The sequence below is a fragment of the Athene noctua genome, chromosome 5 (assembly GCF_965140245.1).
Source record: "Athene noctua chromosome 5, bAthNoc1.hap1.1, whole genome shotgun sequence".
NCBI classification, from domain to species: Eukaryota; Metazoa; Chordata; class Aves; order Strigiformes; family Strigidae; genus Athene; species Athene noctua.
In genome coordinates, this window is record NC_134041.1 from 42,154,591 (window position 1) to 42,176,881 (window position 22,291).

At 34.5% G+C, this 22,291-nt stretch overlaps 1 protein-coding gene across 2 annotated transcripts in view; it reads right to left on the reverse strand.

Moving 5' to 3' along the window:
* Window positions 1-22,291, reverse strand: part of LRMDA (leucine rich melanocyte differentiation associated) — a 688,525-nt gene that overhangs the window by 278,484 nt on the left and 387,750 nt on the right. For both annotated transcript variants that reach the window (XM_074907186.1, XM_074907185.1), the window contains 2 exons: window positions 16,785-16,924; window positions 6,451-6,577 (listed from right to left, as the gene is read on the reverse strand). In XM_074907186.1, the coding sequence (XP_074763287.1) occupies window positions 6,451-6,577; window positions 16,785-16,924 (267 nt within the window). The remainder of the gene's footprint in view (window positions 1-6,450; window positions 6,578-16,784; window positions 16,925-22,291) is intronic.

Below are 22,291 nucleotides of genomic sequence, written 5' to 3' on the forward strand. Positions count from 1 at the left end.
AGCTCAAATCCCATCTTCGGCTTTACTATCATAACAGTCTTTGCTTCCTCTTTGGATACTGTCCTTTCTCTTCCCTCTGTTGGCTGCTTTTTCCCAAGACAGCCTTTCAGTTTGCTTTAACAGAGCTGCCCTTTCAGGCAGTTTGAAGGCAACTCTACTGACTGTTAAACTGCTCTGGATCCTGTTATTAATTCCACCCCTTCCAGGAGCAAGAGCTTCCTCACATGATGTGTAAATTCACAGCCAGATCAAATTTATTGTTAGATTTCTTCACTAGGAGAATACACTATGTAGCAAGTGCAACAGTGGTCTGCTATTGATTGTACGCAAAGACAGTGGGATCTATCGCACAGTAACTTGAACCAAAGAATGGAGTCTGGCTCTCCTTCATTTGCACGTTTAATTTGACATATAATCTAAGGAAATGCAAAAGAAGCTATCACATGTTGATAATTACTGAATTATTTAATCCAAAGACTACATGTTAGGCAAGATCCAAACTTCAGTAGCACTGCTTGTTGACCTGTATCCTTATATTTATGTTGTAGCTGTATGTTCGCAGGTCCACACATCATCCTCCACGGTGTCTCACAGGTGTCTTCCCTAAAACTTCATTAGCCATTTGATGAACTACCAGCTCTCTTATTAGTCCAGTATATAACTTTTCAGTCACACCCTCAAGCCCCTTACCACTTGCACAAATAAAAAAACCTAGATTTCCCATTTCTTAAAAGCTCATGTCACTAATTTACCCTACAAGCAGCATGAGATGTGATAGCAGATTTTATCTCTCAACACTGAATCAAGACATATCCATATTTTGGGAACTGATTTATGTTGCTACAAAAATTGAGGACAGCTTTAGTGTCCTTTTTAAAGTTTTCTGAACAAAGTGTTCTTGAATTTATTAATATCAAAACTCAAATTCAATTTCTGGACTCACTTCGTGGTGAGCTCACACACACATACACATACCAAATAGCTATTACTGCAGAGTGACTGTCAAGGGTACATACAGATATTTTGCAAGACAGAGAGGTAGAAAATACTAGTTGGTGTTTCAAAGACTGGATTATTTCCAAAGGTTTCTTCTGGTCATCTTTTCAACTAATTGGATAATACAAACATTACAAGAATCTAAACTTCCAAATTAAATAAAAAAAATTAAAATGTGGATCAGTATACCATAAGGAAAAAGAAAACAGAAGGAAAAATCTAAGGTCGTCTCTCAGTTCTTCAACATCTTGATCACTTCTTAATGTTTGAATTTCACAATGCTTTTCTTTTTTCTTATTCTACCACATTAATCATCATACCTATTCCCCTGCAGGCCACAGAAAGAGTTCAAGAGGTTCATGCCCCAGTTTTAGAAAATAAGTAAAGTCCACTAGTTTATAAAAAAAATATACAAATGTTATTGTCACACAATTATTTCATGAAATTTTTATATAAATATGCTTGCTTACGTTTGCTTTGGATCATGGGATTTTAAAAAGTAAAGTTTTTCAATGTCTGAATTTAGCTCTACCAGCTAGTTCTAGCAAGTACCACTCTTGTATCTGGCAGGTCATACTCAGCAATGTTTTATTCTAAACCATCGAAGTGTTCATACATAGAAATATCAATTCCGGCATTTTTTTTCCAAGTATTCTTTATTCCTAATTTTGATGAGTCATTAGGGGATTATAAGCCATTCATGTTATGGACTCTTGCTTAAAATACTTAAACTTCCCAATGAGCAAAATGGATACTTCAGTGTGTGAAGAGGTAGCATGATTGCTACAATATCTTTGAGGTCAATATGCTTTATTGCATCACAGTCTAGGTTGGAGTCTTAAATTTGTGACATTGTTCTGGTTTAGTATGTGAAACCTTGACATTTGGACAATAAGAAACCCTATTATGTAGAAGCTCTCTCAAAGAGGTATCTTACTAGCTAGTAGTTCATTGATACAATGATTCTTTACACTTCAGATCTCTGCACAATGGTGCTGGTAAAAGGAAAAAAATTGTGAGCAATGCAGATGTTCTCCAAAGGTTTACCTGTCACCTTCTATTTACTTTTTTAAACCATCCCCATTTTCCTTAGGGAGGCAGAAAAAAGGTTCATGAGATGCATTAGCTAAAATTCTTGGAAGTAGATAGGATAGATCTGTTTAAGAAAAATATAATTCTTCTCAAATAGTTAAGGACAAAAATTACAAAATCACTCCTTCCGCCTCATCTGAATTTAATAGAATTTGAAAAAGTATGAATCAGCATTGGTCACTTTGACAATGAGCTTTTCCTATGAGCTTGAACACAAGAATACTGATAATGATCTGAAAGCAACAATAGATTTTAGCTCACCTTATTTCTTAAGCTGTACTGCTTAAATATTTACTCTTCCTATCATAATAAAGTAATTTTCCTCTACCCTCCAAGTAACAGTATGAGCAAGAGTAACATGCAATTACATGAAACACAGATATTAGACTTGCCTCTGCTTGTCTCCATTTTAGTTCCTTAGAGAGCAAATGCTATATCAAGTTTTATAATTATAACTTGTGATGAAAACAATGCATTAGAGGGGGGAAAAGTTCAAAACACCTGTACAGACATATTTTGTTGTAAGAGTTTCCTTTCTAGCTGGTGGACAAGATGCTCTTGGTAAAGTTGCAAGAAAGCAGGATAACTCCACATAATATTAAGTCAGTTGCTTGGAAGTATACCCATGGATACCTGCTGATGATTTGGTCCTAAAAGGTGCAAGACTGTTACGTGTGACCAAATGCACACTGCTTGCCACTATAAATAAAACTGATTAAAATGTTAACCTTAAAAATTCAGTAAGCTAAAAAATAGTTGTTGGGCAGAGGGGTTGCAAAATATTGGGAAATATATGTATTTTATAAATGTAAGTGCATTAACCCAGTATTAAGCAGTTAAATTTACATTTAAAGAGAACTACAACTGTGTATCTTTTCATAGCAACACACTTCAGATACAATGGATATATCCACATTTTATCATCTAGATTAAATGATCGTGAATATGTCTTTAAAATATTAAATTATTATGTGCTTTGATAAATTGCAATTTCATTTTTTTTATTTATATCATATGCAAGAAAAATATGGAGTCTTAAAATGTATTCTCCAATACTATTTTCCAATTCTCACATTCTGTTTTTCATGTCTAAGTTTTAAAGATGAAACAGTCAGAAGAACAATTCATATACCTATAAACCAAAGAACAGTACATTTTTAAATAATTATGTCAAGAAATGATAACTGTACTCTTTGTAGAAAGCAGGAATGAATAATTACAAAGCTAGGACATAATTAAGCAATTTTGACTGCCGTATTCTTCAGCTGTCTTTCTGATATGAAGTGCTGTCATGCCCAGAAACACACTGCACACTGGACAGACATCTTCCACTTTGATCTACACTTATGCCAGTGAAATGAGGTCATGGTCTGGACATTAAACAAGGCTTCCTCATCTGGCCCAACGCCTCTTATCCAGCCAGGCTTATCCAATCTTTATTAAAAGCAGGCATGATGAAACGTTCAATATTTTGACAAAAGAAAACATAAACATCACAGAATAATGAAGTTTAGATCACTTACACAGCGAGATGGAACACTGCATTGTAACATTAAACTGCTTTCTAATAAATGACTGTATCTTTCCATAAGACAGTCACCACAAACAGATGCATTTTAAACAAAGGATGAAATGAAGCAAAGCACAAGAAAGTGCAGTGTGCTGTTAAAAAAAAAAAAAATCAGGAAAAATGAAAGTAAAAAATTTTATACAAAATAAAATATTTATGACTTACTGATGATTGGTGATTGCTAGATACTTTTGCATTTGAGCAAATGCAAGCTAGTCAGATGGAAATTTCTTGCTTTTATTCTCATTTTGTGTATTTTTTCTTGGTGGGGTATTTTGCTCTCCCAAGTATTTCATGTCAAGACTAAAATGAAAACAACTCCCCACATCACAGCCTCCTTAGATCATCAGTCTGCTTTTTATGCTGAATAAGCTATATCATCTCCTGCTTATCATAATGGGGAAAGAAACCCACCTAATTTAGGATTTTTTTTTTTCCTGTAAAAGCAAGTCCAATAGGCCTACTTTTGTTACTACATTTGGCAGAACAACGTTTCCATGTGGCATCCCAATGTAAATACTAATCACTCCAGCTCCATTCCTGGCAAACATAGGCTGACACAGTGGCTATTAGCTTAGGGGAAAGGAAAAAAACATTCTTAGGAGGTTCACTGACAGCAGGGTCTTATATCACTAGGTCAACTTCCTACAGAGTTTTTCTGATGGCCAATACTGGATGAACTGTAGTCTTGCCCTTAGTTTGAATCAAGGTGTATTAGCTAATTAGTTTCAGAAAACTTAGAATATATTGCCACTAGCTAACTGTGAAATTTGGCTGAAGCTGGTCAAAAATCTCAACGACTATGTAGGAGGAGAACTGATGAACAGACAGAGAGCATAAGATTCAGGAAAACTAAAGAATAAAAAAACCATTCTGCATTCAATATATTACATATGACAGAATTTGAAAGTACAGTTATTGTACACATCATCTTTATGCTATATAGAGGAATGCTGCTTGCTATATACATACATATCTGCATCTGAAGATATATAGGCAGAGAGGACTCTATGACTGTTCTCAGACATAAAAAGAGTTTGCATGCATGTGTACTATAAGCATGAATACCCTAGGAAAGAAGCAAATTTTAAAACAATTTTAAGAGGTTTATAATATCTGTTCTGCATCTAATTTATATTTATTTTAAATTAGCCACTTCTGTAATATGTATATAATATTGTATGATGAGGGTAATTTTGCATCACCTTAAGAAGCATTAATTCATGCCATGAAAAGCATTTACAATGATTTTACCATCAGTAATTTGTACTCAATAATTTACAAAGAAGAAAAAAAACGTTTAGTATGGCAATAACAACAGTAAATTTGATCCCTCTGCAAATTTGCTGAAGTAAATGTTTTATCATAAGACTTAGTGGGTAAATAATTCAAAACTATACAAAAGGTTCAATTACAGATATAAAAGTTAAAGATGTTATCCCTACATGTGTGAAGTAATTTACCCTTAGCTATTGACTTAAAAAGAGGTTTCATCTGGAAAAGAAAATTCAAATTTAAGAAAGAGACTATTTTTTCTTTTCTTACACTATTAAATGGGTCAAAATTTGAAGAGCAGACTCTTAAAGAAAAAATCTAGTTGCCAATAAAATTAAAAAAACATTTAACTGATCCAAAATCTGATTAGATAAGGAGAATTACAGAAGAATAAAACATACTTCTGCTATATCTAACACATTTCAGCTGTTGCATTTGGCCAGATTCAGCAAAGAAGGTTTGCTGTGAATGAGATATCCACAGCAACTTAGAAATAAATTATTTCATTTATTACATATATGAAGCTGAAATAACTGAAGGCAGTGGTGAACAATATATCAAAGCTATGCCTTTATCGGAACTGTTAACATTTTAGTAGTTATAAATGAATCAGTCTGAATTAATTTGTTATGCACTGCAATTGTACCTGTGATAATGCATTTATCTAGCAACACTGTTATGCTACCAAACACTGCATTTCCATAACTGCTACATTATTATTCAGCATTATTGAAAAATCTGCAATAAATTATTGAAGGTATATTTTAGAGAACAAAACAGCAAACAGAAAGCAAGTAGACTGAAAACTTGAGTGGAGTTTTAAGGAAGATCTGCAGCACTAAAACACTCTGAAGCTCAGGTTGCTGTTATCATGTATTGATCAACAATGGAAAAAGAAGGTAAAATGAAGAATTCACATTCTGTTTGCATCAGCTGTATGTACTACGCCCAAAGTTGATGGAAGTGGTATGAAAAGCTCAAATTACTGAAACCATCTCTCTGATGTTGTCAATGCCTGTTAGCAGGACACCACACTAAGTAACATCATACAAAATTAGAATCAGTTGGTCCACTAAAAGCCAATAAACACCATAGGTGTGAGCTCTGCAGTAGACATTTGTGTTTAACATACAAGGCAGGGGACAACTTGTCAGAAAAATTGCATTCTTTCACAAAAGCGTATCACACAGTTGTTACATATATTTAGACAGAATAAAAATACTCTTTTAAGCTCAGTGACACATACTAGTTACTTTGTTATATGAAACAGAGGCTTAAAACCAGAAATTTGATAACATAACTACAGTCCATTAACCAGATGAAACAGTAAAGTTTGATGTTAAAACACAGAAAAAGTAGTAAGGTTTTTGTCCCTCACCTGACCATGTTCACCAGTCTTTTTGATTTGAAAGGTTTTGTCTGTTACTTTAGCAAAAGATGCAGCCAAGCTTTCAGAGTTATTTTAAAACAGTGTTAATGAATTGCATTGTTGTTACTTCTTACATCTACTCTCCTACCTTAGTGTCCTTGGGCTTAACCACTTTCATGAAGGCACCTCTTACCAAGGCTTCCTCTCTCTCCCTCCTGGTTACTTTCCGAGTATCAAGAAATTTCAGGTTTGTCAATTTGTGCAGGACAAAATATCTGATAGATAACAAAATGCACACAGTTAAAATACAGTAATAAACAGAGACATACAGACTATTTTTAAAAGAACGCAATAAACAGCAACAGCCTTTGTTTCCTCTCTCTGTTCACCTGTTTTGTGCAACGTATCTTACATAAAAAGTTATAACACTTATTTTACACTCTCAAACAAAGCTTGCTGCAAGCTGCCCATAACAATTTAATACTGGGTGGATGAAACAGATAAGAGAATTATCACCATGGGCATGTATGTTCTCTGTAGGTATTAGCGAGGTATAAGGTATACCCAGAAATAGAATAAATTGGAAATTGTTCTCAATTGCCATTTTGGAAAAAGGACTTTTGAATGATTCCAAAGATTCCATCCCACACAGCAGGGGAAAACTAATCTGAGACATGGGAAACTGCCAGCTATCTTCTCTGAAAGAGTTCTCAGAAAACATTAATTTGCCAACGCTTCCTCAGATTTTTATTACGTTTTCCTAAAAACACAATGTTCAGCAACATTAGAGACACGTGAATAGCAAATCACAGAAGAGTGTAATTTCTCTTCTACTATACATCCTAAAACACCATCCTTTGTCTTGAAAGATGCGTATGTCAGTGTTCAAAACTCTTAACATTACAAGAAAGAATTTGTCAAGAGAAAGCATAGGGAGTTTTTCTGATCTCTGCTTTCCAGGACTACCTTTTGACACAGGCATCATTTGGAAGGAGAATTTCAGTTTTGTCCTGCCAGAGAGACAAGGTGTTCTCATGGCATATGGATCCCATTTCAGGATTAAATGCAAAAGCACACAGAGAATATTTTTATGAAAATTATTTTAAGAAATCAAAGTTCTTGTTAGGATCCATCAGTACTTTATTTATTTATCCTTTTTACTCCAAGTACAGCAGCTCTTTAGCCCCAAAAAAATACCATTGGCTCCTTGCTTGCAGAAGGAGAGAACATAGCAGATCAGAAACAAAGACACACAACCACGACAAATCAAAATATCTAACCACCTCAGGTACATGTTATTTACATACAATCAACCAGATGTAAAGCAGACATTGCGAAGTGAGAGAAGTGACAGACCTTTCCTGGCAGGGGTTAGAAAGGTGATTGATAATGCTTCCCATGCCTAGCTGCTTTGCATAAAACTCCAGCCAGTCAGAGTGCCTCCTAATCATAGCAATCTCTTCTGGCACGGGGAGGAAGAAATAGAAGTAGTAGAAAACTCTGCATAACATAACATTTTGAAAAAGAACAACAAACAAAAAATGTATTTTTAAAGGTAAAAGTTATCTTATAATGTTCTCAGGACCAGATAAACATATAAAAAAGACTGTAAGACTCCCCTTCTACAACCAAGGAAAAATTAACACTGCAAATAAACCTTTCCATCAAGTACACCTTCCCTCTGTGGCAACAGCTCTGTCAACAAGTGAACTGAAAATGCTCAGTACTGAAATGCTCAGACAATTTCAGTGTGAATTCTCAATCTGTGACCTTCAATGATATTTGAAGAAGAAAAAGAGTCACTTTACAAAACAGAACATATCCTAAGACCATTTATTAAACAGCTCCAGACCTATGAGACTGACACATTCTCAGACTCCTCCCAGCTTTCCTGGCTGCCCTTCAAGTTCTCCCTGGCATTTGGCTGGCCCTTATCTTTCAGTGGAGAAGCTATCCGTCTTGCATTACTGGCAGAAAAGCTCTGATGACAACAGATTCTTTCAAATGAAGACACATACAGAAGGAAACAATATGTCAAGAGTGAAGAAGAGTAAAGCTAAAAATGAGTAAAGACACCCCCTAAGTGTAGGGTGAGAAAAGATGAATATTCAAATGAAGAAAACATCTGTATCAGAAAATCAGCAAATGTTTAATGATGGAATGAAATACGTCATTGAAAAGCAGGCTGCAGAAAAAATTACAACAGTCTAAGACAGCACTGTCATCTATGCTGGCTTTGGATCACATCCCCAGTGTCAGTCTCTCCATCATTTCAAAAGAGTTTAAAATTCTAACCACATTCCTTGATACAAATGTATTTTTAAGCCATCCTGACTGCATTTCAAAAAACAGAATTAGCACCAGTACTTGCCAATTCCAAAAACAAACCCAAAAAACCCTACCCACATAAACAAAACAGTAAACTACATCATAAGCCACAGGTTTGGGGTTGATTTTTTTTAAAAAACTTGTACTCCTTAAGGAGAGCAAATACTAAAAAGTATCATAAAGGTTATCCCAGCAGTAGAACAAAGGGGTATCACTGATCAATTCTTTTAAAAAGTGATTCAAAATACAAATCTATTTATTCATATTCCTTTTACTAAATGTGAGATAAAAAGAATCTGTATTATATGAAAATAATATGATACTTTTCTATTAAATGGCTGGAGAAAAGCATTGGGCTTCCTGGATATATTTTAGCTAGAAATATGAAGATGCACCTTCAAACTAAATGTATGACAAGTTTGCCATAAAAAATAGAGGAAAGGATTACCGAAGCCCTGGAATGAACACTTTACAATATCAATAGAACCCTTGTAAATTTAATCCAGGGTTATTTGTTGCACAAAATCTCTTTACTGTGATATATGACTTAGTTACTAAGGTTATCACAGCAGTATCCTAAAGTTGCATAGTACATAAAACATTTCAGTTAACAATGCAGGGAGGTTAACTCCCACAGATAACCTACTATCAGAGGGTTAGACCAGATGACATGCCTCTGTCAGCTTTCAGGAGCTATTGATGGTTCAATCAGTTTGTTTTGAAGGTAAAGTACAACAAAAGGGCACTAAACTTATTCAAACTGTCAACAGGGACTATCTGGAATGTTGCTTGCAGGTAAGTAATTTTGGGTGTTTTAAGACTATTATCAAACACCAATGGCTGCAGAAAAAGACAGCTACTAATAACACAGAATGCAGCCATCATAAAATACTTTATGGCAGGTACTAGGATCCATAAATTGCATGACACATTGCACCCGTTCTGGACTTGTAAAATCACTAGTTAAGAGAATCCTGTTTAATGAAGATCCATCTAATTTTAAATTATGTTTAGGAAGGTTAATTTTAGGTTAGAGATTGAGGGGCCACACACTCTAGTTTTTTTAATAATTTTGAAACTTAGCTCTGCTCCATGTGCTCTGAAACCACTGTTACTGGGTTTTAACATCTTTGCAGCAGTGTGAAAAAAGATTATCTTCAGTTACAAGGATAAAGGTGGGCTTCAGAGAGAAAAAACGAGACACCAGGAAGGTGCTTAGAGATCCATTTATCAGTGTGTGTGAACTGATCTTCTAATTCATGATGGATTACGGAAATTAAATATGTAAGTAAAGTTGCATCTTCTTTTGCCCATAATCATCTCCTTCCCTTGACTCCCAGTGCCAAGACTCCCACGAATATGAGCTAATAACAGGTATCTGTCACACACAAACAGGAACACTCAGAGATGGAAAAAGACCAGAGAATATCGCATTTCAAGTTATTTTGGTCCTAGTTAAGTGAAAATGACAACGAAGATTAACACTTAATTTACCAATTTTGTAAGCGTTGCATGTGATTAGTATTATTTTAATAGCTTTTACACAGACCTGTCAAGATATTGGAAAAGAGGGACAGGCTTAAGGGGGCATTCACAAAGGAATGCAGTGAGTTTGGGATTCAGCTGCTATTGACATTGGCAAAAGCTCAGTGGGGCAAAGCCTTCCTTTGAAGAAACATGTTGGAGTTCAGAAAGGGACAGAACAAAGACAGCTTTGAGATCAGCTATTACTATTTATTGAACAATACATGACTCTAGTTTTTGTATAAAGAAATATTGTCTCTGGTAATGACTCGCTCTACAGCCTTTGACAAATCACAGACCTGTCCATTTTAACTCTGCCTTACAAACACAGAAACTAAGACCTATCAGTTACCTTGCACATATATTCCATGTTTCTAGTACTCTGCTGTCTAACAGTCATTATCTAAAATATAGTCCTTAGGTGATTCCCTCACCCCCCAAAAATTAGAGATGGTTCACACAATCTTAGGTGAGAGTTTCACAGGTGAAGCAAAAGGGTTCAAAGAGAATGTTTGTTTGTAAAGGATCACATGGAAGAAAGAAACAAATCTATTTTAAACATATATAAGAAATTTTTCAGTCCTGATCCAAACACATAGACAGAAATAACTTTTATGTCAACTCCTCTTTTTTGTTAAATAGCTACTGTGTAATTTCATTCTGATCCATTTTTTCAGTAGCCATTTAGGTTCAGGCATAAAAATTCCTTCAGTTTTAATGAGTTTCAGTATACTACTCCTTATTATTATCAAACAGTTCTAAGAAATTTCTATTCTAGAGCTGTGAACACCATAACAAAAAAACCAACCAAACAAACAAAAAATCACATATCATAGCATCTAAGGGCCTCAATTCATTTATTACCTCCCTTGGAAAAGCAGACAATTTGTAGAACATGGTTGGCCTCCTGATACTGAAAGATAATGGCATCACCCGTAAGCCACACTGTAAGAAAATCTTAAAAGTGGCAATAAATTACTTGGGGAAAGAATGTTTCGGGCTACTTTTTTTCCTTCCACTACAAGTATAGTAAATTTGTGTATGTTAAAATTTTCAGAGAAAATAAACTCTTCTACTGAAAAACTATGGTAAGAAGTAGATTCCGTATAGTCCTTTATTTTCTACTTTTATTAACCAAAACTGGAATATAAAACTGTACTATATGTATCAATATTTGTTTAAAACACAAAATTAATCTGGCACTGAAAAATTGATAAATATTTGCCCAGAAGAATGAAGAAATGTCTAGCTCTACCCGTATAATTGCAACATGCTCTTTGTTTCAGAAACTTTACTTTCACTTTTCTATTTTCTGTGCTACGGTATTTCCTTTATTTGACAATCATAAAACATAAAAATATTATACCTATTTCAAACTTCGAAGGGCTGATTATGCTCTCAGTTAGATTATTGTAAACTAGAAATAATAAATAACCTGAAGTTGGTAAAGTTACGTTAGCATTCAAATGGGGAGAAAGGAAAACAAAAATCAGAAGCGCTGAGCAAATATGTTTATGACACTGAATCACATTATCTCCTATAATTGTTTCTTCTGCACCAACAAAAAATTTAACCCCCTACCCCCATCCTTACCCCACCAAACAGTGTATAGGTGGCTACAGAATTTCCATCTGCAACAAAACTTCCTCCATAAAGAGTTAAGCTTGAAGCCAGGCCATAAACTTAAACCACCACCTTCCAGAACAGAAGGCATGATGTTTGCATGAGGTATGTTAGAAGATCACAGCCTCTGTGCAACCCTGGCACTGCCTGGTGTGTGATGACCATGTAATTCTGAGGGGCTCTCAAGTCACTCAGCAATCCAGACTGCCTTCTAATACTTTTAAGATCCTCTGCTCTACTTTGATTTGGCAACCAATTCTAGGAATTAGAAAAATATCTCTCTATACATGTAAAAATAATTATAGTTACGGCTTGATTTTCTGAGTTAGTATGGACAAAATGGGGTATTAAGGACTTCAATTTATTGGGCTGAACAAAAACATTATAATAGTTCTTGCTCACAAATCCTTACAGTGGCTAATCTCAGATGGAAGATGTGTGGCTATCTGAAGTCTATCAAATACAGGGGTTTTTTCTTCCAGGTACTGTAGAAATGACAATGCCTCATGCAAACAATGAAGTAGCACAGATTCAAAGATTATACAGGTGTAAGGGAATACCCTAATTATCTCATTAGGTACATAAAAAAACATATACAGAAGTACCACAGACACCAATCCCTCCTGCTAAAGAGAGCCTCAACAGTAAATTCACTGATTTTTACTAGATATATTAGCATTATTTTCATTACTGAGGACTTCTAGTCTCCTACTGCTTCTTGAATAGGTATTTGTATTACCATCCAAATTCAATAACAAGGCTATTTAAAACAGATGAGTAGGTTCTGTCTCAATTAAGCAAACAAAAACACAAAAAAAACCAAAACCAAAACAACACTAAAACAAAATCACAGTAGAACAAAACAAAACTGCAGGGAAACTAAAAATTATGTAAGAGGAGCCAGCATTTCACAGAATCAAACCTGTGGGATGGGAACAGCTGATTTAGCTGAAAAGTTAATCCATACAAAATGCATGCACTTCCTTTCTTGCTGTTATATCTTAAGAGGACTTCATAAGGTTATCACCATTTGCTCCCCTGGCCAAAGATAGCATATCTAGTATATGTACTTTTAAGCTAATTTAAAATAAACTCAGGCATTTGTTTCCACTTGCCCTTGTTTCCATGTCAACAGCACTTAACTAATGCATCATTCCAGGAAATGTCAATAGGGAGCAGAGAAGAATGAACAAGCACTGAAACTTCACACATGACATACATCCTTCACAATCATATCGCTTTAATGAAAATAGGTGAGGTCACCTGCAGCATTCACAAATGCTTTGTAATACATTCTGACCCAGATGATTTTTCACAGTTCAGTAACACCACGTTTGAAGTTTTCACTGCAAATACACCCACAGGACTGACCAAGTGCAGGTACAAGAGAAGCAACCAGCAATTACTGTGTTGACTTCTGTTACTTTGATCTCCAGGTCATGACCTTTGCTTTCAGGCAATCTTCAAAGTAGAGATTGTAGAATAGGTTATTTTAGAGGACACACTGTTTTGCAAGATATTTTTCTGTATTTCTTGCTTCCTGTTTGAGTCAAAAGCCTTTAAAACTTTCCTATCACCATTATATTTTAGATATTCTGTTTTTTCTTGCCCTCATCCCCAAGATACCCCTTTAACAAAATATCACCTTCCAAAAAAGGAAAGCTTAAAAAAAAAAAAAAAAAAAAAAGGTAAAAACTCATATAACTTTTTTTTCGTTTGTTTTTTGTTCTGAAGGAAAATAAAGCTATTTTACAATGATGGAAAAAAGTGAGGTTTTGTAATGAACTAAACCAGTTTGCTTATAAAATACCATAGAAGGGAACTTTCCATTTTCTTTTCCTCTCTAAGCAAAAATTCCAGTAAAAACATAGAAATGTTTTCAATTTGTTCTCCTACACATTTGAAAGGTAAGGAGGAATAACAGGGATGGAAAAATAAATAGTTTTTGTTTTTCCTTTTTCTAAAAAAAAATCCCACTCAAATGTTACTATGTTTCTTAGAAGAAAATAGCTACTTTTAGAAAGTCACAACAAAGTTTTTGTTTAAATTAAAAACTAGCAAAAAGCTTTAGTATTGACATTCGTATACCAATGGATTACCCAAGAAACCAGATCCTTACTTCTTGACAAAAAGCATAGTTTTATACATTTTCCAACTATTTATGATAAAACCTAATTATTTTCAAAAGATGTAATATTACTTTTTAATTCTTTTACTAATACCACAGTAAATCACTGGACTCTGAGTTTTTAAAAATTTTACTTTCCACATTTTTTTGAGGTTGAGACTTTGGGGGTTTTACAGCTCTTTTCAGTTTGTTGGAATGAGAAGATTAAGCTTTGATTTTCTAGCACCTCTCTTTTTCTGGTTGAGGAATTAAATAGCCTGAACTCTAATTGAACTCAGTAGGAATGAAATTAAAGCTCAATGAAAAATGAAGCTGTGGTTCCAACGGTCACTGCAAAAATTTACAAAAAGTTCCCATTCAGAAGAAAACAAAACCATTTAAAGTTTACGGTAAAGCAAAATGTTTACATAAATCAGGTTCACTGAAATGCAATCTTTTGACCCTTTCTGTATGGCAAATTTTTTTCAAAAAAAGAAAAATCTTATTAAAAAAATATTACTTCAAACCATTAAAAATCCTGAAACTGGCCATGTCAAATATTTGCTTTTGAGATTTGAAGCAATACATTTGATAAAATACAAAACTTTCTCACTCAGGAAAGCTTGATGCTGTTAAACCTGTGAGGTACATCTATACATATGGAGGAAGGAAGAAAAAGGTTGCATTCAAGATGCTTCAGAACATGTATTCAAAACTCTGAATTAGCTATTCAGAGAAAAATTAGCAGAGTACTTTTAGTCGATTCTACCATGTAGGTGAATATATTCTCCTAAAGGTAGGTAGGTAGGTAGGTAGGTAGGTAGATAGATAGATAGACAGACAGACAGACAGACGGATGGATGCTTTTAGTTTTTGAGACTAACATTGTCTGGCAAATGCATTTCATATAATGTAACAAATAATTATGGGAAAGGATCAGGAAGCTTTCATTATAGCAGCAGAATCATAAATCATTCAATGAATTAGAATTCCATTCTTCTTTCTTAAAAGAGCTTTAATTAACCTAGTTTATATGGAAAAAATACCCATTTAAAAAAAAATAAAAATGAGGGGAAAGGAAATAGAAGTGATGCTGTAGTTTCCAGCAGATTCATAAATACAATCACTTCATACTTTGTCAGGGTGGTTTGCCATGATGTGACCTGAAACTAACTTCACCTCCCTGAAATCAAAATTTTTGCATTGAAATGAAACAACAGACATGCTTGTTTTGATGTATGGCTGTGTGACATATTATAAATATTACATCACATAACCACAGAAGATGTCAATCAATAAAGAATTTTTTTCAGACAGCACTAAATGAACCACGGGTTCTTGCCTCTGAATGGCTCCTTTAACATACTACTTTTGCTTAAATGATTAATAGGAGACATATTGTCAGAAAACATACTTAAAGTGAAAAACAGTAAACTGTAGAAATATAATTCATTTTTTAAGCAATTCTCTAGTGCAAATGTCACATAAATTTACATAGAGACAGCACTATTAGACTCTCATAAGCTGGATAGCAGGCATACCTTCCACTTAAGTGTGAAAGCAATGAGAAAATATTTTATTAAATCTAGGCTGTTCCACTTGGTAAAAACCAAAATATTACAGCTAAGATGGATTCAAAAGTTGAATTGTTAGAAGGTGAAAGCCTTTAGGCTAATGGCAAACTAGAAATCCTTCTCAAAAATTTGCAAGAAAAAGTATATGCACACACAGGACAGCTGTGCTGCTGTTTCAACCTACATCATTTATGAGCAATAAACTGGTGCATTGAATTCATGCCACTTTCCAATAAACCTGCTTTAAGTCTCCACCATTTTGTATTGGTTTATATTAACTTCTACAGCAGAGTTTAGATTACATGAAGATAAAATCAGAGTTTTACTATATACCGCTGAATACTGCAGGTGATCTGCTAAAAAAAGAAAGCTCAGGCTCTGCAAAGTCAGCAGCATTGTGACCAGTCCTGTTTGGATCTGACTTGCCTCAGACAGCCATTTTCAGCCAATGTGAAAAATGCTCTCCCAAAGACTGAAATCTTGTATCAGATGTGAACAAGGAAAAAGTAATCCAACTTTTTTTTTTTAATAAATAATCAATATCTCACTTGTCTAAATGTTATAGCTACGAAAATTATGTCACTTCAGCAGTCATTCCATAAGTTTTGGATTTATACTCACAGTCATCATCAGTCACAATTATTTTTATTTTTAAAAAAATAACCCTTGTAACTTTCAGCAACATTTCAGTTGGATCAGTTGAATAGTATTTCATCAGGCTTCCACATTAATTTCCACATGACCTTTTGTGTAATCTAGTTCATCAAAATTACATTATAAAGATAGTTTCAGTGGTTTTATTTGAATCCAAACACTAACTGCTCTGAGTAAAGCAGCACAATGTACAAGGTTCCTTTCTCTGTGTTCTTTAATAGAGCCTTGATAACTATAGTAGAAGAAACTCATCGCCATAATTGAATGTTAGCAGAAGACAATGCAACTGTCTGAGTGTAGTAATTTTGGCTTTTTTATTGACTGTCACCCTTAGCATATGTAAATGTTGACCTACCTACCTTGACCTTAAAGAAGGAAAGGCTCTAAGTAGGCACATATGAGCACCCACATTCAGGAAATCCTGTGCATACCTGCTAAACTCAAACATGTGCTATACAGCACTGAAATATTTCTTGAAATAGAGTTCCTGAGAGTGATCTTGCTGAAATGGGGCTACTCACATTCCAAGGTGTTTCATAGCAGAATATGCCACAATGCTTTCAGAATAGAGTAGATGTTTGTTTGAGACTCTGAGTTGGGTTTTTCCAATATTTTTCCAATAACAAAACAAAAGTGACATACCTTATCATATCTACAAGTGAAAATACTAACCTGTACCTCTGGTAGTCATCTTCATCTTTTTCTTTGCAGACCAGTTCATTTGGGCAGGCCATGTTTCCAAGCAAACTGAGATACCGTAGTGAGGGCACAACTTCAGCCAAATGGTCCAAAAGGCTTTCTAATTCTGTTATGTGTCAAAGGTTGTGGGTTAAGGATTCAATGACATTAAAGAAGAAAGCATTTAGAGTTGCATCACTTCTGATTTAAACATACATTTCAATAACTCACAATCAAATTTATTATGGCATTCAGGAAAATGTCACATTAATTGTTCAAAGGGCAAACAGGGACAAACTTCAGTCAGATTTTTGGCATGGAATGAAAGAATTTGGCTGTTTTGTCATTATTTCCTTCTTGTTTCTTTCCTAGGTGGTTCACTACAAAACATTAAAACTTTGACAAAATGATGGATGCTATGTGGTAAAATGGCTAGCAATTGCTGGAGCCATGAAACTTCTCCAGCATGGAAACAAACAGTTAGTTTCACAGCACATTCATCACTAATATATTCAGTCCACTGGAAAATGAGTTTAAAAAAAAAAAGTCAAATCATAACAATCCACTTTCACTCGCAACATATAAATGCCTTGAGTGCCACAGCAACACATTCATAATTTCTCAATTAGTGTATGTGAATTAATGCTTCACTAAGAGCAACTTAAAGACTTCAGTGTTACAAGTATTTTATATATTAAGCTTTAAAGTCTTGTAAAGCATGAAATTTTTCATTAAAATACCTTGTATTTTGGTGCTCATGAGGCTTTTTAACTTAACTATATTCCTCAGAACATAAATAATAATGATACACCTTCAATATTGTAAACTATATTAAAAAACACAAACAAAGGTTAATCTATCTTTTAACCATTGAAATATCAGAAATCACATTTTAGGCTTAAGTATAACAACAATATTCAACCATTCACACCCTGTTGATTGATCAAATAAAACAAATTATTTTGTTAAATATAGTGTGACAGTCTCTAAGACTCAAACTACACATTTCTATTTACTTCAACTTACATGCAAAGAAAAAGGCATGATTCTCAAAAAAGATGCCATGCTTATGTGTGTAAAAAGTTTTCAACATTTAAAAATTAACTGACTTAGACAATAGTAATAATTATTCAAAACTATTAAAGGGCATTTCATTGTTCTGTTTTTATCCACTCCTGCTGTTAGAGACCGCAACTATTGTTTTAAATCCTCGGTTCACTTGTGTTGCTATTATTTATACTTGATTTATGTGTTTCTGTTATCTTTGTTATTTTTAGCTGATGGAATTTACTTTATTTCTTCACCTCAATATCTTAAGGGCAAGAGAAACAATACAGAATGAAAAGAGCAGCTTCATCATTAAAAATGTGGTCTTCCTTTTATAAGTCTGAAATTTTATTTTATTTCCAAACACACATGAAGATCATGCTGACAATTACTTATTTCAATATATTAAAAGCAGTGTATCTACACTCATAGTTAATATTATGTCCCATAAGGTCTGAGGAATGATACTTTAAAATTTCACATGAATGAGAAAAATGAGGGTTTAAAATTATTTCTATGAATTCATTAAAAGCGTAAAAATGCTAATTTTTGGCAAAGCCACATTATGGAAAGCTATATGCCAGTAAGTAATCAACCAGACCCTAAGAAAAATTTTCTTTTTGTAGCACCATAGGATATAAATCTTCTTTGTTAGCTAGGATGAATTCCCAATCAAAATCTGCTGCTAATTCTAGTCCTTTCATATCTGGACCTCGATCTCATACATAGACTTTTTCATGGCTCTTTCAGGAAGTATATGACTCTGATGGGAAGGTCGCAAACTGTTTTTCCATACATGCTCAAGTGAAAAGATTTTTAAAAATTTCCTAAGACTGACAGAGATGTGATTATATCTGGCACTCTCCCTCAGCCAGGAGAAACATTTATTTCAGGACTGCTTAAAATGTAAAAAGGTTCCCTGAGATAAATAGTTTATTATTACAAAAGACAGTTATTTCCACAACAGCAATCAGACACAGGGGATTAGCTATTGCAAGGTTATTTCATATTGACAGAAAAAAAATCCACGCCTGAACCTTTTGCTTCTTCTGTGGAGTAAACATGCAGAATTTTTGTTTGTCAATTCAGTAGAGCTTCTGGGATAGAAGTTTTTCTCCCCAACAATTTGCTGAATTTCCATCTGACCATGTAGACTGAGGGGCAAATATCAAAATGTATTTAGATGTGTAATGATGAAGAGCAGCATCAGCTTAATTTTGCAAAAATGTAACACTATGCATCAAAGTCCTATGGCAAGCAAAAGAAAGAGACACCAAATTCTCTGAGTTTTGGGTAAATAGCAGCACTTGATAATCCACATCTCAAAAATCTAAATCTCCCTAAATTTCGAAATCAGTGTCTAGATTCTAATATCCCATATCTAAACCCTGAGCATTGATTTTTAGATGAACCCCCCCTAAAAATTATCTCAGACAAGGATGACCAAGAAGCACACACAGACCTCTTACCATGCAGTTCTGTGTGTGACTCTCCAGATCTTTGTTACCATTTACTTGTCTCCCTCTACTGAAATAGATATTTGGCATCCTAGCATTATTTCAATTTCAGCTGCAACACAAACATGTGCACAGTACAAACCCCAAAATTTGGACATAATCACCCTAAAAGTAGAAGGTCACTAATTCACAAAATGTTGAAGCTTTGCAGACTTGAACAGCCCAAAAATAACAGAACACCAGCAACATTTGAGAAGAAACCAACATGTAGTTTATGATAGTCAACTTTTTTTGTGCCAGAATCAGCAGTTATATCATAAATAAAATAATTAAAATTTCTATTTGTTATGATTTTAAGTATCTTTCTCATCTCTCTAAAAACAAAAGATGCAAGGTACAGATTATTTTTCCAAGAAGCCCCATCCACCTACCACCACAGTTATTCTTTACAAAGCATGTAGGAAAAAATAAATTATATCCTCTTCAAATTTTCATGATTAAGTGTTTCTCAAAGATGAGTCATAAGTCATGGTGAACTTCTAATGTACTGTTTTTTAATTAGCATGTCATATACATATTTTAGTCACAATACTGGAACTATATGATGCCACCAAAAGTGTAATGTCTTTCTAAAACAATGCTAAGAAAATACAGAGGGAGGAAATCAAAAGCAAGTCTAAAATTTTATTGCCAGCTTCCTTTCTATGGTTTATTGATGCAGCTTAAGGAGTGCTATATTGGTGCAATCAGAGCCAGAGAGCTGCAAAATCCTGCTGTGCCATTTCTAAGACCATTTTCAACTCCATACTCTCCAAAAAGGAAAGCCACAATTAAATACCTGGAGAGTGCTAGCGAAAATCTATTTATTTAAAGCTCTGTGACAACAGCCCAGAAGTGATCTTTCTGAACTCAGTGTCACTGGTCATCAGGTGAATACATAAGTGATGCAAACACCTACACTATAGTCTACTGTTTAAAAACTTGCTAAAGTGTTATGATAATTAAAGCGGCTTAGTGTAGTGATCCACCTCCTAACTCAACAGTGTCATCATTACCAGTCTATTAATGCCTCCTTCTAACCGACATTGACTAAAATAAAAATTTGTAACAACAAGAATTTTAAACTCTTCAGCTCTTTAGCTCACAAGCTAAAACATTAATTCTCAACAATTATACAACAATGGTCCCCCTCCAAAAACACAACCTGGCATCCATGAATAATTAACAGAAACACACTAGACATACTTCAAAATAGATGCTCATTTCACGCTCATCAAAAGACTGTACTGATTTGTTGCACTATTTTTATTTTTAAATTAGGGAAACATTTACAAGAACTGGGTCTCTCACATACTCAGATTAACTATTTTGAGCCTCTTCATTATGTTACACATATGTCTACCACATAGACATATTTACCATAGACTGTCAACAGCGCACATACATGCAAGCACACACAACCATGTCACCATATTTTCTGTTCAGAAAAATAAATGCTACCAGCAACACTGAGATATTAGCAACAGAATTACTTGGAAAATATAGTACTATGATGGGTCCAGTTAAGCTGCAGAGCAATATAAATTTTTGCAAGTTTTATGCACCCAAAAATATCCTACAAATAAGTATGTTCTGAGTTGCCTATTTTCACTCTCTATCTGGTACCCAATACCACAGTTTTCTAGGTTCTCCAGAAGGCCAAAAGAACAAGCAAAAGCAAGTGATGCATCTCCGTTCTCTGACTAGGAATTAACTGTCTATGCAAGCTCATAACACTTTTGTTTGTTTGTTTTGTAGAAAATCCTGTAGGCTGGATTAAAAATTCTAGTGATAGTCAGGACTATGGCTGCTTACAAATCCTTCGAATGTTAGTTCTGCAGTATTCAAGACTACTACCAAGGAAGGATTGGTGTTATGCAAAGTTAAATTATCCCCAGGGAATATTACATTTGAACAAGGTTGTAAACTCGGAGTGGATACTATAATGCCATTTTGCTTAGTCGGTTTTAGGAGAACCTCACAAGCAGGGACAGATATCCTGACGCTAAGCTGTGTCTTGTGACAGTCAGCACTGTAAAAAGACCATTCTGTTATACTTCTGAGAGGTTGTGTGTATTCACACAAACAGAAACTGCTGGGTAATGTCTCACATGTTCCACTATTCCAGTCCTCTGTATTCTCAAGAGTCTCCTTACCTGTGTCCTTTCACTAGACCCTCCAGCATATTTCCAGGGCACAGACACAGCATGAATCCTTTATAGACAGCAATATAAGGGTCTAGCTGTTTTTAGTACTGAAATTACTACAGTAATGACTGAAGCTGATCACCCCCAAACTCCATACTGTTTCCTCTCTTACTGGTATTCTTGGTATATCCGTATTCATGGTTGTTCTTCAGGGACAACTGCTGGTCATACCCATACAGAAATACAATTTTTGCTAACAGTTTCTAAATGAAATTATTCTTTATAACTTTATACAAGTGCTATGCTAACATATAACTGTCCAAACCTATACATATTTCCTGTCTCAACATTCAATTATTTTTTGGATATAGACTGAAGTATGCAAGAGAATCTGGGATTTCTTTCTATAACCTTTTTCTCTCAGCAGTTCTTTTTACTAGTCACACAATCAAATACAATGATTTTATAAGAAAAATAACCACTCTTGTTCTCTTGGTGCTTTTCACGTTGCTCCACCACTTCCTTTCAAGAAGTTTGTACTTAAGTCTTTTCAAATTTTTAGCAACCCCATTTCCCCAAAAGAGTTGCAGGGAGATTTTCATGTTAATGACCTTCTGTGATTACAGCTTTTGGAAGTTCTTGGAAGCAAAGAGACAAAGGAAAGAACAGTCAGCTTTACATTCAAAATATTTTAAAATACATACATAGAGAATACCAGAAATACCACACAGAATTCCAGACTGCCACATAGAAAGACCCAAAATTGTCATTCAAAAGTCTTCTGCCAACTAACCACCTGTCATGAAGGTGC